Source organism: Carlito syrichta, unplaced genomic scaffold, assembly GCF_000164805.1.
Source record: "Carlito syrichta isolate Samal-C Ts95f unplaced genomic scaffold, Tarsius_syrichta-2.0.1 Scaffold300909, whole genome shotgun sequence".
In the NCBI taxonomy this organism is placed as follows: Eukaryota; Metazoa; Chordata; class Mammalia; order Primates; family Tarsiidae; genus Carlito; species Carlito syrichta.
The window spans coordinates 188,764-203,248 of NW_007245005.1; the positions used below are offsets into that span (position 1 = coordinate 188,764).

At 50.9% G+C, this 14,485-nt stretch overlaps 1 protein-coding gene across 1 annotated transcript in view; it reads right to left on the reverse strand.

Moving 5' to 3' along the window:
• The window catches only part of THBS2 (thrombospondin 2), a 32,160-nt gene extending 18,771 nt beyond the window's left edge, over nucleotides 1-13,389 (reverse strand). Inside the window, exons 1-9 of the mRNA XM_021710742.1 lie at nucleotides 13,338-13,389; nucleotides 10,894-11,450; nucleotides 9,107-9,191; nucleotides 6,731-6,924; nucleotides 4,313-4,453; nucleotides 3,520-3,616; nucleotides 1,627-1,797; nucleotides 1,204-1,380; nucleotides 198-371 (exon numbers count right to left, since the gene is read on the reverse strand). Of these exons, the coding sequence (XP_021566417.1) occupies nucleotides 198-371; nucleotides 1,204-1,380; nucleotides 1,627-1,797; nucleotides 3,520-3,616; nucleotides 4,313-4,453; nucleotides 6,731-6,924; nucleotides 9,107-9,191; nucleotides 10,894-11,450; nucleotides 13,338-13,389 (1,648 nt within the window). The remainder of the gene's footprint in view (nucleotides 1-197; nucleotides 372-1,203; nucleotides 1,381-1,626; nucleotides 1,798-3,519; nucleotides 3,617-4,312; nucleotides 4,454-6,730; nucleotides 6,925-9,106; nucleotides 9,192-10,893; nucleotides 11,451-13,337) is intronic.
• Nucleotides 13,390-14,485: the final 1,096 nt, after the last annotated feature.

Sequence of the window (14,485 nt, forward strand, 5' to 3'; positions counted from 1 at the left end):
ATGTATTTTCCAAAAATTTTGGCACTTTTCATTAGGATAAAAACCCAGTGCTTTTTCCAGACACTACTCTATGATGGCATCTGTGTGGCATGGGCCCCATGCCCCAAGTCCCTGAACCCCCATGCCTCACGCCCCCTCACCCCCAAACCTCACACCCTCTCTCCCTCACACCCCCTCATGCTGTGCCCCTCACCCACCTATGGGGCAGCTCCTCTTGTTGCACATCTGGCGCTCCTGCACATCCCCCACGCAGGCCTTCCCTCCGTGCTGAGGCTCGGGGCTGTTGCAGACGCGCGTGCGCTCCCGGATGCCCCCAGCGCAAGTGACAGTGCAGGCTGACCATGGCGACCAGGGGCTCCAGCGGCCATCAACTGCAGAAAGAGGCCAGCAAGGGGCTCAGCACAGGGCAACAGGTGGGAGCAAGCATGGCTGGGCCAACTCGAGGGAGGGTGGAGGTTGGGGAAGCAAGTTCTCCCCACACAGGTCAGAGGGTGACTGCACGAGTGTCCCTGCCCACAGATGCAGGGGTGGCGTGGCAACAGGATTTTTGACATCCCCTTACACCTGAACACTCAGAGTTCCTCCCTGGGTTGCACCCCCACAGTCTCAGAGTGGAAGCTAGTGTGAAACTGAACTTCACTGTAACGTCCCCAAGGGTCACAGACATGCCCCGGCAATAAAGGCCATCGCCCACCCTCATTCTCCCAATGTTAGTATGCATCATGAATTGCACCTTCCTAGAAGCCCCTTGCTAAGCCACACATGTCCCTGTGCCTCCCTGGGAAGCCCCTGGGCTCTGAGCCACATGTGTCCCCAATGCCAGCTCGCCCGGGCTCAGGGACAAGATGTTTTTAGCACTCCACATTCCAGGCATTAAGTCTTCCCAGGCCGAGAACCTTCCCATGACTGTACACAGTTCTGGCTGTTTTTCCCTTGAACAGTAGATTACTGGTGACTTAACTACAGTTTGTGCTGACCACAGTGAAACAGGGCCGACTCAAGCCAGGACAGTGCCGAGCCCAGGTGAGGGCATTTGTCCCAGAGGACTCATCCAGAAATGAGCAGGCCCAGCTGGTGGGCCCCTCACCTTTGGGCTGGTCACTGCACCAGGCAGAGCCGGGACAGGCCTGGTCCAAGCCAACCCCAGACATGGCGGCTCATTCTGAGGTCGCTGGGCCCGCCGGGTTGCCCTCCCCTACTTACCAGGGCAGGGGACGCCCTGGCAGGCCTTGGTCTCTCGGCCACTCCCCTTGCAGTTCCTGCCCCCCATCTGGGGCACCGGAGAGTTGCAGAGGCGGATGCGTGTGATGTTGCCAACGCCACAGGTCGCAGAGCACGAAGACCAGGGTGACCAGTGGCTCCAGCCACCGTCCTGCCGGACTAAGAGGGAAAGGCACAGAGATCAGCAACCAGGCTGCGGCCAGGGGGCTGAGCTCACACCAGCATCTGCCATCCTAATTCACATTTCAAGCTGGAAGGGAATGGGAACCCCAGCCGCTACCCCCCACCCCACAGGAGCCTTCCGGTCGATCACCGTCAATCAGCAGCTCCGTCCATGCAAATGACCCAAATGGCCCAGATGCCCACCACCCCCACAGGCACGGGGACCAGGTCCCCGACACTCACAGCGGGTGTCACACTTGCTCAAGCTGCACGCCCGAGTCTGGATGGAGGGCCCCAAGCAGGTGTTGCTGGTGACATCGCACGACCGGCCCCTCTGCTGAGTTCCCGAGCCACACGTGACGGAACATTCCGTCCACTCTGCCCACGGAGACCAGCCCTCCTCACTGTCTATCGCTGGTGGAGGAAACAAACAGCAATGTCAGGCCCTGTCTCACTGACATGCCACAGGACAGAACAGGGACTCGGCAAGCCAGTGTGGGGTCGGGCTCAGGTACCAACATCGGAATAAGTCACTTGCCAACAGGTAGGGAAGGGTGGCCTAGCCTGGGCAGAGGCTCCAAGTGACCACGTCTGCATCCTCGCAGGTGCCCATGGCAGCCTTCCAAGGCATCAACTGTCTGAGCTGAGGAGCATTTAGTTCATGTGAACAGAAAAGTCATCTAATGGATTTTAAAGAAAGCTTACAGAAGAGAATGCTAGATCTCTCTTCACGAAGGCTTCATGAAGTTTACTGTGGATTTCATTTACTTCCATTTTAACCTTCGCTGATTTGCATAAGGTAGAGAAACATTTCAATTACTGGTGAAAATACAAGTCACTTAATTTATTTCCAAATAATCTAAATTGAGACAAACTAAATAAAAAAGTAGCTCCCTGCAAAGAAATTCCTCACAGGTAATTACAGTCCCTAAATGAGGGGAAAGACAGTAACACAATACAAGAGATCCTTCAGCAGTTAGCAAAAGACAAACCCTATGAAGGTGTTCCAGAAAGCAGGGAAAAGAATGGTCCGGAAGGCCTCTTTTTGCAACGTCACACTCTTGATAACATAAAATGTCCCCTCTTGTCTAATGCAAGCCTGAGGCTATCAAAATCACATGTTTGTGTTGTGCAACGGGAAACCCGACTTTGTAGATGTCGGACGCTCTCATGTACGCTGGACTGCTTATCTTGATTATCAGATCAACCTTGTGTATTAGGGATCATTTTTCTGCATCTTACAGATAATACATCTGAAACTCAGAAAAATCACACTTGTTGAAAATCACAGAGAGTCAGAGCTGGAGTCAGAAACCCATTCTCTGTCCACAGCTGGAGGGCAGACATCCTGAGGGTGATCCAGGCTCAGGGGACCAGAGGAACATTCTGGGAAAGTTTGGGAAATGGTGAGGGACCAGTTTACTGTGGAAGCAGCATCACATGTGCTCAGTGCAGCAGCAACTTGGGGTGTGGACCTGAGACATATGGCCAATGGTGCTGGCACCAGGGAGCCACTGCCAGGTCAGGAGCATGGGGCACCAACAGAGCTGACCTTGGAAGGACAGCTCTAGGCAGGTGTAGGGGTACAGCAGCCTTGCGGCCAGCTCATTCTTTCAAAGTGCACTGACTGTTCATGGCGTCCACGAACCCCAGGAATATGGACAGCCAGTCTCCTGCCCTCAAGGCCAGCCTCTGTTTCTTGCAAGGTGTTTCCATGTCTCTGGATATATCACTTGGGCTGCAGCTTTGGTTTTTGTTTAGTTCCTGTTGCTGTTTTCCCACAAGGATTGTTTACATTGATCCCTCACTATTGTGATGCAGCCACTAATCAGAGCCATGTTCTGTCTCGTGTCTGGTATTTACATCAGGGACTCACCCTGGGCCAAAAAGTTGAGATTCCTAACATGCAAGTCCCCAGCTCTGCTTCCTCCTCTGAGACAGCATGGGCAGGACACAGCCCATCCACCCCTGAGTTCCCAGGACTCCCAGGCCCTCTGGTCATTCCTCAGTTATTAATGACCAGGTCCCTCTCCTGTCAAAGGGATCTGAGCTTCACCCCTCTCTGCCAAAATCAGCAGACGCATAAGTAAACAAACAGCAAGGAGTTCCTGGAGACAGCAACCTGGGGATGCTCACCATGGAGGCAGGAGGGGCAGCACTCTCCTTCTGCAAAGGACGGGTTGGCACAGGTGGCTGGTGGGCAGGTGATTTGGTGGCAAATGGTCTTAAATTTCTGTAAGTGAAGACAGGCACTCATGGGACACGCATTTGGACACAGGAGGCTTTGGGACAGGCGCCAACCCGCATGCCTACTCTCCACCCCACAGCCGAACATTACACCCAGGGATGCAGAACAAAGTAGCCTTCCCCCATTCGTGCTGAGAACCCCCTGTGGATGGGCCCCACACACCCATGAGCCCGTTTTGCCCCTGTCTCCCATTACGGAGGAACGAGAGCACAACAGGGAGCTCCCAGGCATCTGGCGGAGGGAAGAAAGAAGGACCTTGTGCCTGTGTCTTCCAACGTCTGAGGCAGTATCAACAGAAACAGAACAACACTAAGTAAGGAGGAGAGAGTCAACCATCTACAAGATGCTGGGTAGTGGCTTCACTCCTCTGACATGTCTTCCCGGCCTCAAGTTCCCCTCCCCCTCCCGAACCAAACGAGGCTGAACACAAGCAGAGCCATGTCCGGCTTCTGTCCCTGCTCTGTTTCCAGCCACCTGGTGACCTGGCCAAGTTGCTCCTCGCTGCGGGTCTTGGTTTCTCTATGTGCAAACAAAGGGGTTAGTCTATGGCACCCTCACGGTTCATGGTCCATCCATGACTCTGACCCCTGGTTTCCTCACATGTCTGAGTGGGTTCACACGTCACACGAGCATCCCCATTCCCGAGGCTGGACTCAACCAAGCGTGCCTGCGGGGCTTTACCTTGCAGGTGCACTTGGTGCAGCTGTCCACCACCCACGTCTCATTCTCTGCAAAGAACCGACCATCCTGCCAGCACGCTGACATGTTCCTCGTCTTCGGGGGGCCACCGATGAGCTCCCAGAGGAACTGGTTATCGTTTGACTGGAAAACCAAGTTGAATATTTCAGTATACACAAGAATATAGCTGGACACGGTGGCTCACACCTGTAATCCCAGCACTTTGGGAGGCCACAATGGGAGAATTGCTTGAGCCCAGGAGTTTGAGACCAGCCTGGGCAACATAGTGAGACCTCCTCTACAAAAAGGCATGGTGGCATGTACCTATAGTCCCAGCAACTCAGAAGGCTGAGGAGGGAGGATCACTTGAGCCCCCCAGGAGGTGGAGGCTGCAGTGAACTATGATCATGTCACTGCACTCCAGCCTGGGCAAAAGAATGACACCCTGCCTCAAAAAATAACAAAACAAAACAATAGAAAGCAGCACAAGACCGCAACACATTCGGTCATCATGGTTGTGAATGAAAAAGAATGTTCCTCCCTAGCTAAAGCCAGCAGAATGAACCAAGGGTGCAGGAAACCCTGCATCAAAACAGTGGCACCTCATAAAGGTAGGTGGCATTCAAATCCACATGCAACCTTGTGGCGTAGACCCACACTGAAGGAGCACAGCCACCCACAGGCCCTGCTGTTCCCTCTCCCCCACTCACTTGTAAGTGTCTAATAACACAGACCCTGGAACACTCACTGCCTTTCCATGTGATGTGGTGAGTCCCCTACCTGAGGTGGCCGAGCCTCCCTGGATGAGGGCAGGGGAAGGAGGAGGAACAGGCAGGTGGACAGGAAGGCAGGAGGGGTCCACAGCAACAGAACACCATGTCACCCATGAGCCACCCATTCCTCCTTCCATCCCCACACATGACAGGTGCTGCTCTGACAATGGCAAGAAAGATGACAGTTCTGGTTGTCCCAGGGTGGCAGATGAAAAAAAAGGCATGAAGCTTAAAAATTCAAGTGAAAAGTGCCCCCAACATGCTCACACATGAGTTTAGGATGGGACTATGTGTCCACCTTTTCTCTCACATGGTGACTGCTAACCTGGGGTAACAGTGCATTTGAGAGGCTGATGATTCACACATGGTCTTGCACAGAATGCATGAACCACGTCCATCGAATTGTTGCACAGTTTCATGGAGTTCACAAATATCCTCCATCTCCAACTCCTGGTTAAGCAGCCTGGTCCTAGTTGCTCATTTAATTTGAGATGGAGAAACTGCCCGGCCCTCCCCCTTCCTGAGCCCTCTGTCCAGGCCAGCAGGGATACCGTGCCTACAGCAACCACAGAAGCAGCCTGGGATTAAAGCCGACCCCGGCCAGTAAGGCCTGCATCCATGAGAGGGGCAAGGGCACACCCGTGCCAGGAGGGAGGGGATGCCTACAAGGAGGCTGCCCATGAGGGTCATCTCAGGATGCCTTAGGAGTGGCCATTTCCCCCTTGTGCATGGCAGGAACCTTGAGCAAGTCTGAGCAGATGGGCAGGCCAGAGCTGCCATTGCATCTGCCTCCCAGGGCGATCCCAATGACACATCCCTGGAGGAATGTTCCCGAAGCTGCCTTCCATCCTCTGGGTGCTGCCTGGGTCAGCTCCTCAGTCTTTGCTGCTGAGTGGGTTTGGGGCACCCCTTTCACCTGCCCCCAAAAGGGGTGGAATTGTGCCAGTCCCAGCACTCCTGGGCCCAGTCGGAGCATGGTGGGGATACCTTCATGTGGGGACAGGTGGAATCAGGTAAGGATAAGATCTGGAGCAACAGGCTCAAGAACAGGCAGAGCCTCAGAGCCAGAGTCTCCTGTCCTCCCTGGCCTCCCTTCTGGCCTCATTCATCCTTGTCCTCTGGGTGTGAGTCACTGTTGCCATTCCCACACCCTGACGGAGCCACCTGGACCTTATGGGGCAGTGTGGCCCAGAGACACTCATGACATTTGGTTCCCTCGTCCAGACCAAACCTAACCTACAGCCTCAAGGCTCCTCTCTCTTCCCACACACTCTGCAGACATGCCCGACTTGCAGCAGCCAGGGTTGTATCCAGCCTCTAGGGACAGTCTGCACATCCCAGACCTCTCAGACTATGCCTCCACACCCCATCTTCATGTAGCATCGCTTCCCCTGCAGAGATGTGTATACACAGACTCCCGTGTGTCTGTTTACCAAGGAGATAAATTTCCCATACTAAGTCTCTGTTTGGAGAACGCACTTCTCCTTATTCTCCTTCAGATCCTTCCTAATGCCCATCCCGCCTCCCTCTAACCACGCAGGGCAATAAGCGAGTGTCCTGCAAGTGCCAGGCACTACACCGTCCCGGGGGACATTCAGAGGAGCACAGTACATTTCTGACCCTGCAAGGTCCCCACCCAGGCACCCACCACTTTCCTGAGGTTCTCGCCGAGCTGAGTCACGAGGAGGCGCAGCCCAGAGAGCTCGCTGACCATGTTGCCCAGCTCCTCACAGGAGCGCTGGCACACCTCCGGCCTCGGCACACTAGGACCCACGTACTCTGTGGCCACGTGGGGGCTCAGGTGCAGTGTCTCTGTGTTCTCACTGATGGCGTTGATCTCAACTGCGGGCAAGACACAGGGATGTGAGAGGACGGCCGAGGGCCACATGACCTGGAACCTGAGTCAGGTGGCCTGGGTTGGGTCTGCGTGGGCTGCTGGAGAGGCCGCAGGCCAAGAGACACCCAAGAGCAGGAAGGAGGGCTGAGGTGGCTGTTTCCAGAGACAAATGGAGCACAGCAGAGGACTCACTTCAAATAGACAAACGCACAGAGCACCAGAGACCCACCCTGTCTGAACACACACGGACAGCATCCAATGGGGGGGGGGGCTTCTTGCCTTTCTCACCTCACCTCTCCTCCTGTCCAGCCCCCGTCCAATCCTAATTATTCGACAGCACATCCCTGCATCCTCTGGCTCCTGTTGGCCCTCCTTCCATCCCCAAATGCCTTCCTTGCAGTTCCTTTTTCTGCATTCTAGCACCTTCAGTCATGCTTGTGCTCAGAGTCCCCTGCAGACCCTATCTCCTCGACTCTGCCTGCCGGTTGCTCCCCATTGCCTGGACACATCCTTCCCTGAAGGGATGGTGGGCACCACGAGTCCCACCGACCACCAGACTCTTTCAGCCTACCGGAATCACACAGACCCTGGGAAGCTCTAGTCCGTGGGATATGTGTGTGACATGTGATTTACAGAACCAGTAGCCACCCTCAGGGACTGGCACGGCAGGGGCTATAGCCAGAGCTGTTCCTGTTGATTGATTCACTATTCTTTTATCTTATTCAGTCACATCCATCCTCCAGGTTCCTCTCAGGGGTGATTATCACATATTTAAAATGCTTCTTTTTTTAGTCATTCCATTTTTTAGTTTTTACATGCAAATTTTACAATTCTGTAAGCTTTTTATTTTGAGTATTTATGACTTGGTTATAAACCTTGCTGAAATTCACATTAAGCTTTGGCGTGTCCCCTCAGATCCATTATGCCTATAACCATATTTAAGCATGTAAACATAAACATTAATAATTATATAGACACGTATGTTATATATACATGTACACACACATAGATTTCACTCAGCACGCTTCCTGACATGTATTTAAGAGGCATCTTTACTTTCCCAGGAAATGTCCTTTCTGTCCTGTGACCTTTTGCAGGAGCCAGTCTGTGCCTTTGGGCACAGCTTGCTCCACCTTGGTTGTGACTCTGGCTTCCCCTTCGCCGGCACCCCAGGCTTCTGCCAATGCTCCCAGTTTTGAAATACCATGGCCTGGCCCCTCCACAAGGTCACTCATTTTTAGCCAACAGTAAGAAAGGCTGTGCCAGTACCAAACACCAATTCACAAGCTAGCTGCTCCATAAGGCTGGTTTTCCTTGAGTCCAACATGAGCAGTGAAGAACTGCCTTAAAGGACAACAGCGGCTTAAAGGACAGCTGCTTCCAGGAGAGAGACTCCTGGTTGTGGTCGTGTAGTGTCAGACAGGTTCATTCATGTGGATTCATACTTACTCTACGTCTAGAGATCTCAAACTTGGATTTCTGAGTAAGTCTGTTTTTTAAGAGGTTCTAAGTGCTTCCCATCATTTGTAAATGTTTGCTTTAATCATTACAGGGATTCCTGACTTCTAGCTCTGAGCCTGGGAAGCATCCATGCAAGGGCATTCACTGTGAGGACATGTGTTGGCCAGAACAAACACGATGGCACTTGCTTCATTTGGTTGTGAATTGTGCCTGTCACAGGAGGCTAATTTTACCCCCGACAATGTGACAACTGTCTCAACATACCACAGACAACCCAGTTCTAGTTTAACTCAGTCCACATCAAATTATGGAACAAATCTGTAACTAGAAGCTGCTAAAAATATGTTTTCTCTTCATAAAAACAGCATTTGTGTATATTCATGGAAACACACACACACATGTATACACTAGTAGGGATTTAAGTAAAAATACTTGAATAAAATACATTTGTCATCTTTGGGTCAGCTCAGATATGTCAATATCTGAAAATGGGATAATATTTTTGGGTTACTAAAAATTATTTTAAATTAATTCTTTAAGCAACTCATCATTTTCAGATACTGACATGTCTAAGCTGACCAATAACTCACTTAAAGACAGCGAAGGTAACTTATTCAAGTATTTTTACTGGAATCCCTCTGGGACCCCGTGCACACATGCACACCATGTCATGTCAAAAACCCACCCAAGACAGGAAATTAAATACATTGCACAAAGCACACCTACCTCCTTGGTCTTGCTGACAGCCTTTCTTACTTAGAATATCTTCCACGGAATTTTCAAAAACTAAGTGGACATTCTGAAGCAAACCCTGTAAATACACACAAGGAGAGAAATAGAGCAGCAGTCAAACTTCAAAGGTTTGTTACCAAGCCAAAAGACATTTTAGAAATACCAAACGGAATTTGCAAAACAGTAAGAATGTTTTCTTCTATGTAGCAGATTTTCCTGCATATGCTACTTTTGAAACTTTGTTTTTAAAAGAAGTGAGATTTAATATTACAAGCTTACCAAGAAAAGAAGAAACTGTTCCATAGAAAGGAAAGAGGATGGTCCTAGGAGGGGCAACACATACTGCTTTGGAAGACATTCGAGGCCACTCTTCCCTGGCAGGCGGCTAGTATCACTGGTGCTCCTGCATGTGGCTAAATGGTCCAGTCTACAGGAGCGCCTTCCCAGGGGCATGGGCAGTCACCCCACTGGGGGCTCAGGTCAACCCTGCACAGCCACGCAAGCTCCCAGACAGTCACGCAGGATCTGTTCAACAAGCTGCCTGTCTCTAGGCCTTTCGCTCAGAGCACTGAGTTTAAAGCCATATGTATTTCCAAGAATGGACACACGTCTAGAGAGCAATGCCCTCAAGCTCCACTGCAGATGCTAAACGCTTGTGGTTCAAATGGGCTTGAACTGAGATGGACGTGAAACGATCGCCTCGTAACTGATAGCCCTTGCCTTGGGAAAAGACAGTTGTTAACTGGCCCTCCCAGCAGTGACCACCGAAACAAAAAGTCAGCATGGATTCAGCTGCAGTGAAAGGAGTCTGGGGTTGCCAGAAACATTTGAAGGGGGTTGAGTCTTTGATCATAACTCCAATCCCCAATTTCCACCAACAACCAGCCATGCAGGTGAGGAAGCACACCTGTGACAGCTTTCTCTGCCTAGTCATGACCTGGAAAGGTATGTGTGTGTGTGTATGTGTGTTTGTGTGTGTGAAAGTGTGACTATATGTGTGAATGTGTGTGTGCTTGTAACTGAGTATCTGTGGGCATTGTGTATGGACATGTGTGCATGTGTGGTGTTTGTGTGTAGGCATGTGTGGGTGTATTGTGAGCATGAATGTGTGGTTCTGTGTGTGCATCTTTGAGGCATGTGTATGTGTTGGGTGTACACGTGTGGAGTGTGATGCATGTATGATGTTTATGTATGTGCATGTGTATGCCTGTATGTGGTGTTTGTGCATGAGAATATGCATGTGTTAGTGTTTGTATATGTTCACAGGGATGTGTGTGTGTTATGCACCATGTGTATGGGTGTGTGGTATGTGGTGTGTTGTGTGTGCACCTGCAGGTGATGTGTGCAGTGTGCAAGCATGTGTGTGAGCTGGCAGTGTGCTGCTCCAAGCCAGACTGGACCTGCTGAGAAGAGCCCTACATGACTAGATGTAGCACATGTCAACCCAGCAGAGTCTTCCTTCCTCCAGCGCCCATGAACATACCCGGAAATGGGTCTCTGGGCAGGGCCTCTGGTCACTGACACCCACACCCACAAATCCACCAGGAAGTGGCTCTCTCAGGCAGCACCGTCGGCCACGTGCATCCCACCCCCTGGGGGACATACCCAGAAGTGCTCTTTCCAGCAAATCCCTTGGCTGCATTCCATGCCCCACATGTACCCACAAGTGGCTCTCGTGGGAAGCCCCCTTGGCCATGGCCACCCTGTGCCTACAAACCCACCAGGAAATGGCTCTCTCCTGCACAGCTCTTGGCCATGGCCACCTCATGCCCCAGACATACCCGAAAGTGGCTCTCTCGGGCAGCACCCTTGGCCACGTACATCCTGCTCTTGTCTGCCTGCAGGTGCTCATAGAAGGGCTCATCCAGCGTGAAGCTGTCAATGAGGTCACAGCCCACATGTAGGCTATAGGTCTCGCCTGCCACCTGCACGGTGATATTCTTCCACTGGCCATCGGCCAGGCCCACGTCCTCCAGTGACAGGATGTGCGGGGTGCCGTCCACCCAGTAGGTGAGGTCCAGGGTGTCTGCGGGGCCATTGGAGACAATCTCGAACTGCCGCTGCGCAGTGCCAGGGCCATCCAGGGCCAGTAGCGTACCCCTGGACTTGCGGTCCTGCTTGAGCTGGGCTGTGAGGAAGAAGCCCTCCCTCTGCCTCATGACCTTGGCGATCTGGCTGAGCACGTCGGCGTTCACTGGTGGGATGTAGTCAAACCGAACGAAGCGGTAGGCTGGCACACCGGGATCGGGCCCTCGGAACTGCTTGGCACCAATGGTCTTCCGGTTGATGTTGCTGATGCTGAAAAGGTCGAAGTACGCGTCTTCATCCTGGTTGCCAGCTGCCATGGGGAAGCACAGCAGGAGGGTCACTCACACCAGGGCGAGGCCACCAAGTTCAGGGTGACAAGACAACCTCCAGGGACACAAGTGAGGTCACCCTGCCTTTTGTCATTTCTCTCCCTTTCGTGTCAGGATGCCAACACTGTGTCTAGTGTAAACCCACTGCCCTCTGCCCCAGGGCTACCCCCTCGGAGCATGGCTGGTGTCAGGATGCCAACCCAACATCTTCTGTCCTAGGGCTACCCCTTGGAATGTGGTGGGGGTCAGGATGCCAACACAGCATCTGGTATAAACCCACTGTCCTCTGTCCCAGGGCTGCCCCTTGGAGTGTGGATGGTGTCAGGATAGCCACACTGTGTCTGGTGTAAACCCACTGTCCTCTACCCCAGGGCTGCCCCTCGGAGCAAGACTCATGTCAGAATGGCTATGCTGCATCTGGTGTAAACCCACTGTCCTCTACCCCAGGGCTGCCCCTCGGAGCACGACTCATGTCAGAATGGCTATGCTGCATCTGGTGTAAACCCACTGTCCTCTGTCCCAGGGCTACCCCCTCAGAGCATGGCTGGTGTCAGGATCCCAACACTGCATGTGATGTAAACTCACCATCCTCTGCCCCAGGGTTGCCCTAGGGCATGGGCCCAAAAATAGCTGCTGGGCCATAAGGACATCCCCACCACTGGCCAGCCAATAAGCGCGTGTCAGAAGGCACACCAGTGTCAGGAAGCACCTGTTTGTGCTGCTGCATTTCCACAGATTGACTTCATCAATGAAGGAAGCCAGGCTGGCACAGGCCTCACTGCTTGATGTTAAGCCACCCTCTCTCTCTGTTCTCCCACCCCAGGCCTGAGGCTGGAAAGCCTCCTTCCTCTCTACCGTTTGATTGCTCTGGGAAAAAAAAAACAGAAGACTAGGAAATAAATGGATCTTTAGCCTTGCTACTGATGGAGTTTCAGAAAGTCACTAAATTACACATGGCTTTCTTAGTGGGATCTTCTTTTAGTTAGTTAGTTGTTTGTTATTATGTTCGTTTCTTGTTATTTTGGGAAAATGTATTCTCCACCACATGCTGCATACCCAGTAAGGACAGAGAGAGTGACTGACCTCAAGTCTGCAAATGAATGGTTTCAAGTCACCGTCTTCACTATTGGCAAGACAAGTGATCAGACTTTACCAAAAGTATAGCAGTTTAAATAATTCAAAATAATACGCTGAATAGAAAGTTTAAATACAGTACAACTTTTCATTTAATATTAGACAAATTGAAGCATCATAACATACAGTGTTGCTGGTAGAAGTGTAAATTGCCACACTTTCCACAGAGCAATAATTAAAAGAATTAAAACCTCTGACTCAGCAATGATATTTTTGTAACTTATCCAATGAACATAATACACGTGCTAGTAAAGATTTAGTCACAACAAAATTCCTTGTGTCATCATTGATACTAATTAAAATAAAATAACAACCTAAGTGGAAATTGGTCTTAAAATATTGGCATTTATCTGTGATAGAATACTACACAGTCATCAAAATCAAGTTGTAAGCAGATATGGAAAAATATTTGATATCTGTATTTTACACAGAAAGATGAGAAAACACCTAATACTTGCACTGTTGTGAGTAAAATATATGAAAAAAGGCTGAACTACCCATGGCAAAATGCTGCATCTCCAGGTGGAAGGGCATTCTTCCCAATCACCTGGATTTTCCTAAGATAAAGTGTCTCATGTTCTACTGACTCAAATGTAAATAACTTTTATTTACAAAGGAGCTAAGAAGGTTCAGCAGGTTGGATTCTCTACCCACACACATGATTTCACATCCCTCACTCCTGGCCAAGCTGCATCTGACAAGCACAGGAGACCATGGGCCCAGTGGACACTCACCATGAGTGTGGGGCCACGTCCCCATGGCCAGCAGGACCAGTGCCCAGAGCATCCTGCCTCCTGTGCTTGACTCCTAGGAGTAAAGGAAACCTTGTTAGTTACAAATGCACAGTCGCAATTCTGAGTGCTCGTTCATGAGACCATTCAAAAACAGTTTGTATACAAAAATCAACAGTAAATGGATTTGTGGGAAGCCAAAGGCTATGTTGGAAATTCACTTTTGAGGCAGGATTCTTCCAACTAATATTTATGTGCCTGGTAATCATTGATGATCCCATTCTAAAAGTCATAGTACTTCCTCCTCATAATCCCCAAGGAGGACAGTGCGTGTGGGATTGTCCCCATTCTACAGATGAGCAAGTGGAAGATAGGCATGTTGAGTGCTCACCCAGAGTAGCTCTGCTAGGAAGACCTGTAGCCAGGACTAGGATCCAGGGAACTTGACTTTAGAAAAATATCCAGTCTAGCAAAAATACTTGTAAAGGCATTTTGTGTAAATGCCCAAGAAAAAAAAAACACTATGCATAACTTGATTAAATAGAATACACATTAACTACACATAAAGTTGGAGATAAATGTAGGCTGGTGCTTCGTGCAGAACAAAGAACATTTTCCTTGGCAGGAGATTCGACCCCACGCGTCTACCCTCCCCTCTGCCTGTTTTCCCTTCTTGGGGATGTCCAATGGGCACAGCTCCACAGAGCCTGGACCAAGAGTCAGCAGACCTGGATGAAAGCCTGGGAGCCGGGTTCACATTAACCCCTTGGTCTCCACTTCCTTGTCCTATGAGGGAGCATGTGTGACAGCCAGCTCTGCAGTCCCTTCCGAGGTTCACATCCTGCTCTTGGTGGAGTCCAATCAGAGACCCCATCCCTCACACGATGAGACTATCAAAGCATCTTATTGTTGCAGAAATCCAAGCACTCTCCCTCTCCAGAGCATTTGGCAACCTGGAAATAGCCCCTTTCAGGAATGGAGAAATGAATGTTCCTAAAGGAAGGAGAGAACTCAATGGCCCCCAGGCTCCTCCTAGACTTGCTTCACACAGGGCTACACATGGGGGTAGTTACTGATTGGTTTACACATCGCTGCAGGCAGCAGCACTGCCAGCCCCAGCATTTGCACCCAGACTAGTTCTGTGGAGCACC